This window comes from Perca flavescens, chromosome 8 (genome assembly GCF_004354835.1).
Source record: "Perca flavescens isolate YP-PL-M2 chromosome 8, PFLA_1.0, whole genome shotgun sequence".
Lineage (NCBI taxonomy): Eukaryota > Metazoa > Chordata > Actinopteri > Perciformes > Percidae > Perca > Perca flavescens.
Window position 1 is genome coordinate 36,745,308 of NC_041338.1, and position 12,571 is coordinate 36,757,878.

Genomic DNA, 12,571 nt, shown 5'->3' on the forward strand with positions numbered 1-12,571 from the left:
TTATTAATATATATATATATATATATATATATATTTTTTACTTACTGTCCTTTCTGTTTTTATTCTTATATGTTAAGTGAGTGTTGTACTTTAAGAGCAAAGATTAACCGGAGTCCAATTCTTTGTTTGATTTTGCAAACCTGGCCAATAAAGCTGATTCAATATTTAATTGTTCAGCCTTTGTATTGAAATAACTTGATCTCAGCTATAATATGTTCAGTGAAAATAATTGACAAAGACACTTGCCTTTAACACTGTCAGTCTTAGGCTTACATTTGCTCTTTTTTAAGTTTAACTTCCATTTATCTGCCTCCTAAACCTTCTCATTACCTTCAAATATGGATATATATATATATTTTGCACCTCTTCTTTTTCAGGATTACCAGGGTTATTTGAAAAAGACAAAAACAAAACATTTTATCTGGATTTGTCAAATATGATAGCTCATTTCAAAAGAGAGATACAACTTATCAGTGACATGTATGAGATGTTTTGGTGGAACTGACAGTAAATAGAGGGAAAGGATTGATGGAAATGTGAGGATGTTTCTGCATTGAGTACTGTTACTTTTAAGTACAATTTCCTAATGATTATTACAGACTTTGGGCTCTGTTTTAACTATCTAGTCGCACGGCGTGAAGCGCATGGCACAGGTGTGTTTAGGGCGTGTCCAAATCCACTTTTGCTAGTTTGACGGCAGAAAAAAGGGTCCGTGCGCCGGGCGCATGGTCCTAAAGGGTTGTACTTAGTGTCTTCATTAATTAGAGGTGTGTTTTGGGCGTAACATTCATCAACCAATCAGAGATCATCTCCCATTTCCTTTAAAAGCCAGGCACGTTTGGACCTTGGAGCATTGCTGTTATGATGGAGGATTTGCACCGTAATATTTTTATGTGTAATCTTCTGCATGTGTGTGTGCTGCTGTGCGTCCCTGTGTGTGTAACAAGCATAGTGTGTGTGTGCTGTGCACGAGCCTAGGAGCATTTTACTAATGCTCTGTTAAAATAACAATGAAATGCTGCGTTATTGACTTTAGACCAGGTTTTTGTTGGTCAATGGTGCGATCACTTCCCCCTGCCTCAAGATAGCAATACGCCCAGAATGCACCTGAACACACCTCCCTGTAACACCAGCACGCCCATGGGCCACAGATGGGTGCAGGTGCATTTGCTATTTAAATGACGTGGGCGCTGGACGGGAAATTGAAAACTGTGTCGGTCTTAAACTAGCAAAGACCCTTGCGTTGGGCTTTGCGCTGCACCGCGCCGGGTGCAAGATAGCGCCCATAGTGCATATTTTCTGTCGCCCCCATGAGGAATTCTAAGTAATGACAACAACGCTGTCGGCGCGTCCACATGATACAAGCTTTCCGTGCAGCTTTAAAACATCAGCTTGTTTTAAAACTATGCCAAGGTTATTTTCCAAAGAGACTGTAACGCCTCCATCACAGAGCTCCGCTGAGAGTTGGAGCAACAGTGAAATAGGAGAGCGGCAACGTCACATTTCCTGAAAGTTGAAAGTAACACTGTGTCTGAGCGGCAGCAAGAGCTGCAGTCTGGCAGGTCTCTCGGTTTCTCACTGAGGAAACAGCAGAATCTCTCCTAACACTGGTGAGTACAGGGAGACAGAATGCACTCATTAAATATTTAGTCAACGTTAAAACCAGAATCCAGAACAAAGAAACAAACTAACAGCCGATAAAATAGGTCTGCTAAAAGCTAACTAGCCCAGCTTAGCTTCCCTTTGAGGTGTCCAAACAGAGTAAAGTGTCTGATTTAATCTTGTATTGCTTATAAAGGCAGATAATTGACGTTTTACAACTTAAAAAATACTCTGAGCCCCACTGTCTGTGTTAAGTGTTTTCCAAGTAGTATAATACAAAGGGACAAAGATTAGGAGTAAAAAAAAAGATATGCCAATATGAAAAGAAAAGAGGAAAGGAAAAGAGGAAGAAAAATAATAAAAAACCTTGGGCGTATTACTCAAGACAATGAAACTTAATGTTGCATCACTGGTACTCTAAATTAAAACTGAATTGAACCGTCAGCTGACTTACATCGATCACACAAAGGGGAAACAGTAGGATATATTCTATGTAGTTTAGTTTTTGAATAATGAAGTCAATGCCTGGCCTTAAACTGGATTAAGTGATGTCTGACATTAAAGGGGTGATAGAATGATTATATAGGGTATTTCACACTGTTCCTTAAGGTCTCCTAATGGGGTATGTAACATTGGTTGGGCTGAAAATGGCCCAGGTGCTATTTTTTGGCCCTTATGCATCCCTGTGTAATGGCTCTATTTGGAACAACAGCTTTTCTTCCAAATATGTTATGCTCATTATTAATTAGATGATCTGAGGTGTTAATAGGATTTGAGGTTCTATGTATGTCCTATTTACCCTCCAAACTGTCATTATTCAACTATGACAGGGTAAAATTGGTTTTGCATTCTATCACCCTTATAATTGAACAATATTGGATTCTACTGAGACTCACCTCCCAAACAATATCATCAATCTGGAGACCCAGTTCCTCTTTCCAAACTTTCTTCAAAGAGTGGGTGGCATAGTTCACCTGTTCAGAAAATACCTTGACAAAATCTGAGATCAAGTGTTTTAAATCTGGTGGGCCAAGCAAAAGACTATAAACCCTTCTTTCCTCAGGGAGGGATTCAAATAGGCAGGTTTTGGTGGACATAGGTCCTAACTTGCAAGTATCTAAAGAAGTGTGTTGATCCAAGGGAAAACTTGTCTTTTAGATGAGTAAATGAGGAAAAATGTTTGTCAATATACAGATATTTTAAAACTATTATGTCTTTTAGCCTCCAACTATAAAAAGTTGCATCTGAGAGTAAAGGGGGAAATGCATGATTATGACACACTGGAGCATAGATAGAGGTTCTAGGCAACTTGCAGCACTTCTTAATTTGCTGCCATATTTTCAAACAATTAAGAACAATTCGGTTATTCACTTTTGTCTTTATAGACAGTCCAGATGTTGAGAAAAGAAGAGCTGGAAGTGAACTGTCTTTGAAATCTTTCTTTTCAATGGCCACCCACGCAGGGGTGTTTGTTTAAATTTCCAGGCTGTAGCCTTTACGCCAACAGGCAAGAGCTCTAAGATTTGCTGCCCAGTAGTAATGTTGAAAGCATGGTAACCCAAGTTTAAATGATATTTTGATATTCTATGAACTTTAAAACCTCAGATAAAAGGCATGATTATTGTGTCTAGTAGTTTAAAGAATTACTTTGTTAGGAAAATAGAAAGATTTTGAAAGAAGTATAGGAATCTTGTCAGTGAGACCATCTTCATTGCTTTTATACGACCCACCATAGAAAAGGGAGCATGCGCCACTTGCCAATATCTCCTTTTAGTCTTTCCACCTTTTCGTGAAAATTCAGTTTAAAAATTAATTTAGGATATTTTGGCAGTGTTACTCCAAGGTATTATAGCTTGTCTGTAACTTTAAATGGGAGTTTATGCAAAAATTCTGCTTCATGGCTGTCCCCAAGAGGCAAAAATTTGCTTTTTTCCAGTTAATTGTGTACCCAGAAACTTCACCAAATTACTTTATGAGGTCTAACAGAATGGGAATAGACTTTTCAGGCTGTGACATAAAGATTGCAACATCATCTGCATATAAAGATAGATGGTGGTCCACATCTCCTAGACGAATGAGGTTGAGAGAGCTGTGTTCTTTTGCCACATTGTAATGGAAAAAGAGTTGACCTTTCTTGATTTATTAGAAAGGAACAAGAAGGGTGGGCGTATAACATTTTAATCCATGAGACAAAATGGCTACCAAATCCAAAGTCCTCAGATACCCTTCACATATATGCCCACTCTACCTAATCAAAAGCTTTCTCTGCATCTAATCAGAGGACTGCCACGTTCTGATCCTTCTTATAGTCATGGTACATTATGGTACATTGGACGCGGTCGCTAGACGGGAAATTGACAACTGTGTCGGTCTTAAACTAGCAAAGACACTTGTGTCGGGCTTTGCGCTGCACTGCGCAGCGCAGCGCTGCGATAAAACAAATAATTAAAGCTGCAAACAGGGATGAACTGGCCCTCACCCCTCCCTGCATGTTGGGGGGACTGGCGGTATACCGATTGATGCAGTAATAGATTTCATAACCATCTGACACTGCAAGCACAAGTTAGACATTATTTCCTGGGTGGAGTGCGTGGCACTGGAAATGACATATTACAAATTTTAAAACACTTCCTCTGTCCACTATATGGCGCTAGAGAACACACATGACATTATACACTAATTATGTCATGCTGCAGTTTAATCTGTGTAAACCACACCATGTAAATGTCATGTAAATCAGATCGTCTTTGTCACATAAAGCTGACTTCCTGTTGTCCGTAGGTGGCACTATAACCATGACTCAATATGGGTGAGTAGATGTCGCCTGGACTCTTAAAATGCATGTGAAGTTTCAGGCAGATTGGAAAAATATAATGCGAAGTTACAAAAGCCTTATGGTGAAATTTGCAAATAGCCCGTTTCTCCACAGCAACATTGTTCCAAGTTGCTGCTGATCGAATTTGTGAAGGATCTGTTGAATCATCTAGGAGTAGTTTAAAAAGAGTTCCATACCATTTAAAGGGCCTAAAATGTTGTCACATCACCTATGACATCATCGTTCGAGCTATCGTCTAATCTTTCGTAATTTAGGGTCACGTTAGTCAGAGGATGGTAACCAAATTTAAAAGAAATCCAATATACTCCGTAGGAGGAGTTTGAAGGAATTTTGCATAAAATACGTGAAAAACGCATACAATTCAAAATGGCCGATTTCCGGTTGGGCAGAGCTAATGAAAGGAAATGGTAAATATGTTTGAAATTATGAGAGCAATGTGTGTACTAAATTTCGGGAATAGTGGCGCAGCTATGACCAAATTAAGGCCTTCAACACATTAGGGGGCACTATGGAGCCTTTTTACATGCATAGACCAAATCGCTGTATAGTCTCGCAGTGCACACAGGTTTTGATGTTGGCGCCAACTGTCATGAGTTTAAGTTTATTAAGGGCGTCAAAAATGCAAAGGCTTAAACTAATTAGGTGGCGCTATGGAGCCACCATGAATAAGATAGATAAGATTAGATATAATAACAATAAGATATTGCACAACTAACATATTGCCCAACCCCAACAGCCTACGTATTTCTCAAATGACACAATGTACACAATGTACTGACATAATGCACAACCCCAATAGCCTACGAAATGCACAACTAACATATTGCACAACCTCATTAGCCTACGTATCGCACAAATGACACAATGTACTGACATAATGCACAACCCCAATAGCCTACAAAATGCACAAATGACATAATGCACAACCCAAATAGCCTACATATTGCACAAATGACACATTTCCACATAACATATGCAGTACACAATGACATATTGAACAATCCATCAGCCTATGTATTGCACCACTAACATATTGCATAACCCTAATAAACGTTAAATGCTTTAATTAATTAAAAAGATATAAAATAATATTTTTTTCTTTTACACTTTTTATCCTCAGAGTGTCGATATGTCTGCTGCCAGCAGTCTGCTGACTGAAGATCAGCTTCTCTGCTCCATCTGTCTGGATGTGTTCAATGATCCAGTCAGCACACCTTGTGGACACAACTTCTGTAAAACCTGCATCACCAGACACTGGGTTACTGATGTTCCCTATCAGTGTCCTAACTGTAGAGAGGTTTTCAACACGAAACCTGAGCTAGAGGTCAATACTTTGATCTCTGAGATGGCTGCTCAGTTCAGACAGTCAGCTCAACAGGAAGCCAGCAGCAGCTCAGAGCAACAAGTGTCCAAACCAAAAGAAGTTCCCTGTGACGTATACTCAAGAACCAAAAGAAGGACCTGGATGTTCTTCCTTGTGTGTCTACTGTGTGTCTTCATGACCTGGATGGTTTCAGACCAAAAGAAACATCTTGTTGGTCCTCAGAACGAAGAATATGAAGCAAAGAAAGCTGAGCTGTGGAAGACAGGGGCTGAAATCCAGCAAGTGATACAGAAGAGACGACTGAAGATTCAGGAGATCAAACACTCAGTGGAGCTCAGTGATGAAGATGCTGACAGAGAGATAGCAGAAGGTGTTCAGGTCGTCACTGCTCTGAAGGAGTCTGTTGAGAGAAGCCAGGCCGAGCTAATCGAGATGATCCAAGAGAAGAAGAGAACGACAAAGCAACCAGCTGAAGGCTTCATCACAGAGCTGGAACAGGAAATCTCTGAGCTGCAGAAGAGAAGCACTGAGGTGGAGCAGCTCTTACAGTCTGAAGACCAGCAACACCTCCTCCAGAGCTTCACCTCCCTGAATGCTGTTCCACCCACCAAGGACTGGACAGAAGTCAACGTCCATTCACCTTCATATGAGGGGTTTGTGAGGAGAGCTGTGACTCAGCTGGAAGAGACGCTCAGTGAACACATGAAGAAGCTGTTTCGGGTCGAGCTGAAGAGGTTCCAGCAGTCTGCAGTGGATGTGACTCTTGATCCTGATACAGCACATCCTAAACTCATCCTGTCTGATGATGGGAAACAAGTACATGATAGTGATGTGAGGAAGAATCTCCCAGACAATCCAAAGAGATTCTTTAACTATGTTTTTGTCTTAGCAAAGCAGAGTTTCTCTTCAGGAAGATTTTATTATGAGGTTCAGATTCAAGGAAAGACTGCATGGACTTTAGGAGTGGCCAGAGAGTCGGTCAACAGGATGGTAAGTACTCTACCGACTCCTCAGGATGGTTACTGGGCGATATGGTTGAGGAATGACAATGACTACCTCGCTCTTGATGACCCTACAGTCCTTCTCTCTCTGAAGTCTCGGCCTCAGAAGGTGGGGGTGTTTGTGGATTATGAGGAGGGTCTGGTCTCCTTTTATGACGTTGATGCTGCAGCTCTTATCTACTCCTTTACTGGCTGCTCCTTCACAGAGAAACTCTACCCATTCTTCAGTCCCGAACCTAACTATGGTGGTAAAAACTCTGCCCCTCTGATCATCTCTCCTGTCTGTCACTGAGTAGAACAACCGTTTGGTTTTCTAGATTCACTTTCATGTAATGTAATGAATGTGTATTTACTGGTGATGTTCGATGTACATATACTCAGGCTTTTTACTAGCTCCTTTTTTATCAAGTCTTACAGATGTTATTGTGTATTTTAAAAGCAATGTTAATTCATCATATTTGACGATTAATCTCATAATCCTGCCCGGTAAATTTCATATACACAAATCTAAATTTGCCAAGTCATAACCATGTCTAAACGTTTTTTGATTGATTGTTTTTATTTTAGTCTGGAACATGTTAATAATAAGAAAGGTGTATTCACCCTTCATTGTTATAACTGTCATCTGTCTTTTTTGACAATATGTGAAATCTGTTTATTTTCTACCATTTACATTCTTAATAAAGTTATAAAAAAAGGGAAACCATGAGCAGAATTTTCAATTCTTATAAAGGCATTAATAATATGTCAGCCCTATGTTCCCACAGCCCAATGTTCCCTCAGTTCTAGGACATTTTCAAAATTAGGTCTTGTGTTCCTACATTTCCCTTCAATTTAGGCCCTATCCTCCCACAGCAATTTTTTTTAGGGTTAGGGGTTAGGGGATAACATCTGATACAAAGTTATGAAAAATGAAATGTGGTAAACATAGGGCTGTGGGAACATAGGGCTGTGGGAACATAGGCACGCTCCCAACGATACAGTATGTTTCTGCAAATCTTTCAGTTTTGTTATGTTGCCTGTTTGTTGTTATGTTGCCTGTTTGTACTTGTCTGTTCTTTTGGCTGCTGTACACTTCCATTGTAGAAGAAAGAAGGAAGAGAGGAGAGGAAACAAAGGCGTATCTTGTTTTAAAACTATGTCTAGGTATTTTTCAAAGAGGCAGTAACGCCTCCCTGACAGAGCTGCACTGACAGGAGGAATGTCACATTTCCTGAACTGCCTGAGCAACAGCAGCGTTGCAGTCAAGATAAGTCTCTCTGTTTCTCTCAAAAGAAACATTCAACTGAATCCAGCAGCTTTTTCTCAACAACAACAGAATCTCTGCCAAACACTGGTGAGTACACTGAGGCAGAATATTTGCTCAAAGTTAAAAAACTAGAATCCAGAACAAAGAAACAAAGTAAAAGCAGTAGCCAAATGAGTTGATACAAAACTGATTAAGCCTATCAGCAAAACTAAACTCTGTATTTCTCGGTACGGTGCCGTCCAGCAACTTTCATCAGCAGCAACTCAGGTGATGTGTTTTTACGTCACCAATGAGAAAAGACAACAGATAACACATATCTCCAGAACATTCTGACACTAACATGGCATTTTTCAAACGGGCACATCAAAAGAAAATGAACTTAGTTTGAGACCTGTTTCTGTCTCAGGACCAAACTCTCGCGAGATCTGGCAACAAAGAGAAGCTAACGTCAGCTAACGTTCCTGAACCCCCTAACAAAACTAATCTCCGTGATGCTAAATTTGTTAGCAAAAGAACATATTAATAAATTATTCAAATATAACTTTTCATTCACTACACGTTCAAACAAGGCCACGCCCCTTCAGGAGACAGGATGTATGTACTGTTTAATACCAATGGCACTGCTTGAAATGCGCTATCTTGAGTATAGAGGATATTTGCTGAAAGCTAGCATCAGATGGACAGTGTTGTTTTCATTACTTAGAATTCCTCATAGGGGCGACAGAAACTATGCACTATAGCTTTAAGCAAGACGGCAGCAGTCGGCAGCGGCGAAACAATAATGTTGGGTGTTTGCTGATGTGCATGTGTCATGGGTATAAATACGTGCACTTTTAAAGCTTCCTTTTTCTACTGTTATTTTCTTACAAGCAATGTAGCATTTTAAAAGATATTTTCTTTAAATGGAGTCTGCCGCAACTACAGCGTCAATTAACATGCAATCGCAAGGTAATGGAAGTCAATGGAGGCCAAACGGCGTTGATAAACACGCTAAAAAGCGAGTATGCGTCTTAATAACACGCCAACAATAGCATATGAATTGGCGTGTCATACATACACCACTTCATGATATCAGTCTGGATTTTTCTACAGACTTTCCTGTTCTTACATCACAGCGTCTGCGATTGCTGTTTAGAAGCCGGCGAGCCTGAGTGGTTAAAGCAGCGGCTGTAAAATGCTGGAATGGTTTTATTTTCTATACATTCTTCGCAATAAAAGTCACCCATTATTTTGTAATTTAAAAAGCTTTTGTTGTGAAGCAGCAAAATGTTGGGTCTTCATCAGTAGTAACTGCTCCCTCAGACGCTTCAATAAAACAAATAATAAAGACACATACTGGCTAAATATATCACAGTGTTAAATTCAATATTTAAGTGGAATAAAACATATTTAACCTGTCAAAGTTTGATTTCATGAAACAAGTTAAAAGATATGTAATGACAGTTTTGATTTTTCACACTTTTTGTCCTCAGAAGATCAGTTTCTCTGCTCCATCTGTCTGGATGTGTTCACTGATCCAGTCCTCCCACCATGTGGACACAACTTCTGTAAAACCTGCATCACTGATCACTGGGATATTAATTGTCACAACAGTGTCCCACCTGTAGAAAGGCTTTCAATACGAAATCTGAGCTGCAGGTCAATACTTTGATCTCTGAGATGGCTGCTAAGTTCAAAAAGTCAGCTAAACGGAAACCAAAAGAAGTTCCCTGTGAAGTCTACTCAGGATCCAAACTGAAGACCTGGATGTTCTTACTGGTGTGTCTGATGATTGTCTTCATTGCCTGGATGGTTTCAGACCAAAAACTGTCTGAAGGCTTCATCAAAGATCGGAAAAAGGGGATCTCTGAGCCGAAGAAGACAAGCACTGAGGTGGAGCAGCTCTATGTGGCTCAGCAGAAGAAACTCAGTAAACAGAACCTGCTCCATGAGCCTGATCTGAAGACGGTCCAGCAGTATGAAGTGGATGTGACTCTTGATCCTGATACAGCATATCCCTGGCTCATCCTGTCTGATGATGGAAAACAAGTTAAACTTGGTGATGTGTGGAAGAATCTCCCAGACAATCCAGAGAGATTTGATACTTGTGTTATTGTCTTAGCAAAGCAGAGTTTCTCTTCAGGAAGATTTTATTACGAGGTTCAGGTTAAGGGGAAGACTTCGTGGGATTTAGGAGTGGTCCGAGAGTCGATCAACAGGAAGGGACTTATTATACTGAGCCATAAGAATGGCTACTGGGTGATAGGGTTGAGGAATGAAAAGGAGTACCTCGCTGCTGCTGGCCCTGCAATCCGTCTCTCTGTGAAGTCTCGGCCTCAGAAGGTGGGGGTGTTTGTGGATTATGAGGAGGGTCTGGTCTCCTTTTATGATGTTGATGCTGAAGCTCTCATCTACTCTTTTACTGGCTTCTCCTTCACTGAGAAACTCTACCCATACTTTTATCCCGGTCCTATTTATGAGGGTGGTATAAACTCTGCCCCTCTGATCATCTCTCCTGTCAGTCACTGAGTAGAACAACCATTTGGTTTTTTAGATTCACTTTCATTTAATGTAATACATGTATATTTACTGGTGATGTTTGGTGTACATATACTCAGGCTTTTGGGGGGAGTCTGCAATATATTGGTGTACACTGCAGGGTATCATGCAATATCCTTGGTGTGTATGTTCTGAGTGTATGGATCGGTGTGTGTTACTGAATGTTAACTGTAGTTTGTTTGTACATGTATCCTAATATGTGGTGTGTAAACAGGCTGTGTGCTATCACCTGTTTTATGTTGAATGCTCAAGACAAATTTATCTTGAGAGAAACAATAAAGGCTTATCTTACCTTATCAGATTTTTCTTGAAATGTTTTTCACATTTGCTTCTTGCTACAACACACAGATTTGAACAGCAGTGAATTCATTGCATTTTATGTGTTGGGAATTGGAAGGGTTACAGATTCAATTATTGGCAAATTAAAAGATGTTTTATTAATATTAATAAAGTAATGAGTTGTCAAAAATTGACAAACAATCAAAATGGGGCACCACCCTGGAACCAGGGGTCAACACTTGAACTGTGAAATAGTCTCATTGATGGTGTTCCCTTTAAAATACAGATCTTAATTAATTTGATTAATTTATCTGGTATCTTTGACAGGAACAGAAGAAGATTGAATTTGAGCATCGACTTGTTTAACCAGCCCTTATTACAACAAATACACAAATAATCACAACTGCTATGTAAGTATAGTAGAATTTATTTAACTTCAAAATTATCAATGGCCAATTAATAACTCTTCAATCATCACGCTACATACCTTTTTTACAACCTACAACCAAAAGAAAAACAAACAACACATGTGGCAGGCATGTGTCTGGGAGGTGACGAGATATAGTCTAGCCCAAGGACTACCAAAATGGCCGTCAGGGGACCGCGTTGGCGGGTCGTGGAGCTGGAGCAGCCCACGAGGCTTTGTTAACCTGTTAACTCGTCCAAGCTACCGTGTTTAGAGCAAAGATGCCCAACACAGCTACTTACGCACATTGTGGCTGGGGCTAGCCGTTTAGCTGTTCAACCACGTGTGTGTGTGTGTGTGTGTGTGTGTGTGTTACGTTAGTGAGAGAAGAAAGGGGAAAGAAAGAGACACACTTAGATCTTGGTTATCGAAAATGACCAGTCCTCTCGTTCCCCCAGGTCTGGACTAATGTAAACTTAGGGCAGACTCTGAGCATTTTCTCTGAACAAGGGGACGTTCATTATACTCGCTGTGGTGAGCTAAACAGCTGATTCTTCACAGAGATAAACACGGCTCCACCGGTCTACACTGGACCATGGGGTGGCGTTCTCGTCACCAGACTGACCAATGGAGATATCTCGCGGAGCAGTAACTAAACTAAAAAGTGGAAGTTTTGTTGTGTTGTCTGTTTGTACTTGTCTGTTCTTTCAGCTGCTGTACACTTCCATTGTAGAAGGATGAAGAGGAAAAAAAAGCATATCTTGTATTCAATCTATGTTAAGGTATTCTCCAAAGAGGCAGTGACGGCTTCCACACAGAGCTGCACTGAGAGGAGGAATGTCACATTTCCTGAACTGCAGGTGAGAGTTTGTCTGAGCGACAGCAGCGCTGCAGTCGAGACAAGTCTCTCCGTTTCTCTCGAAAGAAACAGCAGCAGCTTTTTCTCAACAACAGCCGAATCTCCGCCAAACACTGGTGAGTACACTGAGACAAAATACACACAAGAATGCAGGCTTGGTTCGGTAACCTGTCCATTAAATAAAAATCACAGCTCCAAAACTTAATAAAAAGGGATGGAAAAATAATTGGCCAAATGCCACCAACTCCTCTTCAGGAGCTCTTCGAGGAGGCGGTGAGGAAACAGGGTCTCAAAATCACCCACGACCCAAATCACATCTTCAATATGTATATATATATATATATATATATATATATATATATATATATATATATATACATATTATACAGTATAGGCCAAAAGTTTGGACACACCTTCTAATTCAATGTGTTTCTTCATTTTTCATGACTATTTACATTGTAGATTCTCACTGAAGGC

At 40.2% G+C, this 12,571-nt stretch overlaps 2 protein-coding genes across 5 annotated transcripts in view; one reads left to right on the top strand and one right to left on the bottom strand.

The window, feature by feature from the left end:
• Positions 1–12,571, bottom strand: part of calml4b (calmodulin-like 4b) — a 40,910-nt gene that overhangs the window by 12,235 nt on the left and 16,104 nt on the right. The window lies entirely within an intron of this gene.
• LOC114560737 (E3 ubiquitin-protein ligase TRIM39-like) lies at positions 1,526–7,450 on the top strand. 2 transcript variants are annotated; one of them, XM_028586334.1, is made up of 3 exons: positions 1,526–1,610; positions 5,559–6,644; positions 7,008–7,450. In XM_028586334.1, exons 2-3 carry the CDS (start codon positions 5,568–5,570, stop codon positions 7,053–7,055), a joined length of 1,125 nt encoding a protein of 374 aa, XP_028442135.1. In that variant the 5' UTR covers positions 1,526–1,610; positions 5,559–5,567; the 3' UTR covers positions 7,056–7,450. The 2 variants fall into 2 exon arrangements, with proteins under 2 accessions (XP_028442135.1, XP_028442134.1); XM_028586333.1 differs by having other exon boundaries at positions 5,559–7,448.

Coding starts and splice junctions, on each gene's coding strand:
- LOC114560737 (XM_028586333.1), top strand. CDS start 5,568: ATGTCTGCTGCCAGCAGTCTGCTGACTGAAGATCAGCTTCTCTGCTCC.